Below are 3,450 nucleotides of genomic sequence, written 5' to 3'. Positions count from 1 at the left end.
CCTCTCCCCCCTCCAAAATTTGATTCCACTCAACAGCAAATGGATGAATTTCAAGGCTGGGAGCTTCTCCAAATCAACTCGGACACCGACTCGGCGCCGGTGACCTTCGCCGATTCCTGCGCCTCCTTCGACGAGATTGATTCCGGCATCTTAATTCAGGCCAATTATTTCTCATCGGACCCTCGCGATCGTTGCGAGGAGCTTGTGGATAATGGTAAATTGGTTGGGTCCGATAACCCAGGCTGGATTGATCCCGAGTTGGGGGAGGACCCGCCCCACCGCCCTAACAAGGAGCCATGCGAGTTTTCGCTGGATTCTAGCAAGGAGAGGTCCGAAGATCAATTCATCGAATTGGAAGGGGGTTTCGTGAAAATGAGCAGGAACGCGCAAAATCTCCGGTGATTGAGGAAAAAAGGGAGGGCTCGGAGGATTTGGTGAATTACTTCATGTACTCGGTTGCAATTGATGGGGATTCCGCTGAAATTAGCGATCTTGTCGAGGATTATCAGGTGGGTGTGGAAGGCGACGTCGACGTGATTTTACACACTGAGTTGCAGGTTTTAGGTGAGGAAATGAATGAGACTGAGGGGATTGAAAATGGAGGCGAAGTTGTTGATGGTGGCGGCGCCGGGATAAAAAATGGCGGTGGTGAGCTTGAGAATAGCGGCGACTGCACAGGTTAAGGTTTGAGAAATCAAGAATATTTTAGCCACGAGCTGTGACTCTGTTAGCTCTTCTTCATTTTTGTTTCTTTCTTTCTTCTGTTTTTTCAAATGGCTCCATGGCTAGAAATAGATAGGCTGTGCGTGAGAATCTATTAATGGGGGCTATGAACTAATTTAGGGTATAAAAGTAAATTTATAATTATTTTTTCATATTTTTTTTAAATGGGGGCTATGATAAGTAAAATGGGGGCTATGAATAGAATTGCCCATTGAATATATACAAGGAAACGGCCCCAAAACAAAAGAAAAATGAAAAGAAACTCACGAGTTGGAGAAAAATTTAAATTAACTTGCTTATAGGCCTTGCCTTGCCAGTTTAGGCCCAACCCAGTATAAATACTGGGTCCAATTCTTTAACTACAAAGGTTTAATATATGGACGTGAAAAACCTAACATATTTTATTTAATAATGGTGCTTCTACTTTATGGTGTTTTTCTTTTATTTAATGATAGGTCATAGGTGGGCACCAGAACAGAATGTTCCATGGCTTCAATTTTGATTTTTTTTTCCATTTTTATACATTTTTATTATAATTTTATTAAGGATAAAATAGTCAATCAACATAGAAAATGTTTGAATTAATACTATATTTTTACTTTTATGTTTATGGTGTTATTAACTTTTTCTTAAGCAAACTGATCATTTAGGAGTATTGACGCTTTTTGAATAACATGTTTATGGTATGTTATTAAATCTACAGACCACGTTCACAAATATTATACCCACACACACAGCGTGTTAATTAAATACTATATAATGGAAACGAGATAGAAATGTTAATTAAAAAGTAATCTAATTTACCATAATTAAGCCAGTATTTCCGCAAAGAAAATCATACTATAAATTAATAAAGTAGATGAGTGATGACTTAAAATTGAATGGAGACAGGTGATGAGGAGTGGGTCACTGGAGCGGTCTCTCTCGAAAACGAAAATGGTTTCGCCACTAAGGTTGGATGATGAAAAAGAAAAAAGAAAAAAACAAGTACTAGTATTTTAATCAATCTTAAAAATTAATTTATTACACATGGAAGCAACGACCCGTCAACGGAGAAACTAATTGGTAAAGTTAGGGAGCGTGGCTCCCGGTTCACAAGTCTTGGCGGCGGGGGTGGGCTCCACGTGGAGCGCGGGCGGCACCGGCTGGGCGAGCAGCTCCGGCGGCAGGTCGGGGATGCCCTTGAGGTGGAAGGTATAGAAGAGTTTGAAGGGGAAGATGATCTGGTGGAGCTTGACGTGGCCGTAGACGCCCTCGAAGACGCCGGAGCCGCCGGTGACGGCGAGCTCGGTGTCTTGGTAGGTGAGGTAGGGCCCCTGCACGGCGATGTGGCCGTAGTCGCCCAAGTAGAAGCTGTAGATGGCCTCGTACCGGTCGCCCTTCTTCTCTGCTTCGTTCTTTATCAGGATGCATATCCCCGCCGTTATTCCAGCCCGTTTCTTCAGGTCGCCGGTGTACACCTGCAAATCCACATCCACGGCCGATCATGATTTTCGCACATTTAAATAATTAGGGCAGGGCAGTGTGATAATTAAAAAGATTAGATTTAATTGTACCTTGTTGCTGAAAGGCACGAGATCGCCGAGGGAATTGACGGTTTTTTGGCTCAATCGGAGGTATGCGGGGCTGCCGCGATCACGCTCGTTGATCTCGTAGACGTGCAGCTCTTGAACTTTCTCTAAATTAGAACAACAAATATTTCTCATTTCTTAGAAAAAATAAATCAGGAATCTGAAATGGAAGACAAGCAAAGCTTACGGGGACGGGGTGTTGAATCAGCTGCAGCCTGTGCTCTGCATGAGAATGATTTAGTGGTGGAGAGAGCGAGGGGTTTAGGGAGGGAGTGTTTCTGCTTGGATGGGAGTTTCTGGGAGGCGGCGGACGGCGGCAGTCTGGCGGGAGAAGGGGAGGAGACGGCAACCTTCAAAATAGTAGAGGCGGATGAAGCTGCCATGGCTAATTAATTGATTCACCTTTTTCTTCTCTCTCTCTCTCTCTGCTGTCGGAGGAAATGTTGAATGAATGGTATTTGATTGTTGGGAGTAATATATATAGATAGATGTAATTATAGGAGCATGGAAAATGAGTAGCAACAAAAAAGTAGTGGTGGGCTCAATCTGAAATTAATGTTTTTCATGGACGGTGCGACCATGTGCGGCCGCACACCACTTCCAAACTTCTCAACGCAATTTCTTATTTTAGTTTTTGCCGTATAAATATTTGAGTAATATAGCCTCAACTCACTTGTTAACATTGTTATTTAGACGAGCACTCTTTTTTTTGCTAAAGCTTTTTACTTTCGGGTTTTCTTTAATGAGATTTTAATGATGCTCGGCATTTAGTCTATTTTTTGTGCTTTCAAGGGTTTCTTTAGTTTTTTCTTTTTAATAAAATTTATTTTAATAATTTGAGTAATGTTAATCCACGCTTTGTGGGCTTCAATATTGCAAATGAGATCCTCTGTCCTAAAATATAGTGTGTACTATTCTTCATTTCTTCATTTTATAAATTATTTTTTATAAAAATAAAAATTATTATTATATTATAAACTCTAATTAGTATTTATTATTGAAAAAATTAAAATTTTAAAAATTATATACCCTAACTTTGAATTAATGAACCCAAATAATCTATTATTAATTCAAATAAATATAAAAAAAATAATTATAAACCCCAAATGGATGAGTGAACCCTTGTTAATTATCTTTATATTATACTCCCTCCGTC

The 3,450-nt window shown here is 40.3% G+C and overlaps 1 protein-coding gene across 1 annotated transcript; it reads right to left on the bottom strand.

Moving 5' to 3' along the window:
• Nucleotides 1-1,714: 1,714 nt before the first annotated feature.
• Nucleotides 1,715-2,910, bottom strand: LOC131004472 (allene oxide cyclase, chloroplastic-like). The gene is made up of 3 exons (XM_057931167.1): nucleotides 2,482-2,910; nucleotides 2,280-2,401; nucleotides 1,715-2,183 (listed from the first exon to the last, which is right to left on the bottom strand). The coding sequence occupies exons 1-3, from the start codon at nucleotides 2,675-2,677 to the stop codon at nucleotides 1,782-1,784; spliced, it is 720 nt and encodes a 239-aa protein (XP_057787150.1). The 5' UTR covers nucleotides 2,678-2,910; the 3' UTR covers nucleotides 1,715-1,781.
• Nucleotides 2,911-3,450: the final 540 nt, after the last annotated feature.

The sequence above is a fragment of the Salvia miltiorrhiza genome, unplaced genomic scaffold, assembly GCF_028751815.1.
Source record: "Salvia miltiorrhiza cultivar Shanhuang (shh) unplaced genomic scaffold, IMPLAD_Smil_shh original_scaffold_404, whole genome shotgun sequence".
NCBI classification, from domain to species: Eukaryota; Viridiplantae; Streptophyta; class Magnoliopsida; order Lamiales; family Lamiaceae; genus Salvia; species Salvia miltiorrhiza.
This window is presented reverse-complemented; position numbering and strand designations above follow the sequence as displayed.

Bases quoted from the DNA above. Each gene is read 5' to 3' on its own strand.
- LOC131004472 (XM_057931167.1), bottom strand. From the start codon at position 2,677: ATGGCAGCTTCATCCGCCTCTACTATTTTGAAGGTTGCCGTCTCCTCC. The intron at 2,402-2,481 runs GTAAGCTTTGCT...GTTCTAATTTAG, and splicing joins TGATTCAACACCCCGTCCCC to AGAAAGTTCAAGAGCTGCAC. The intron at 2,184-2,279 runs GTACAATTAAAT...GTGGATTTGCAG, and splicing joins TCGTGCCTTTCAGCAACAAG to GTGTACACCGGCGACCTGAA.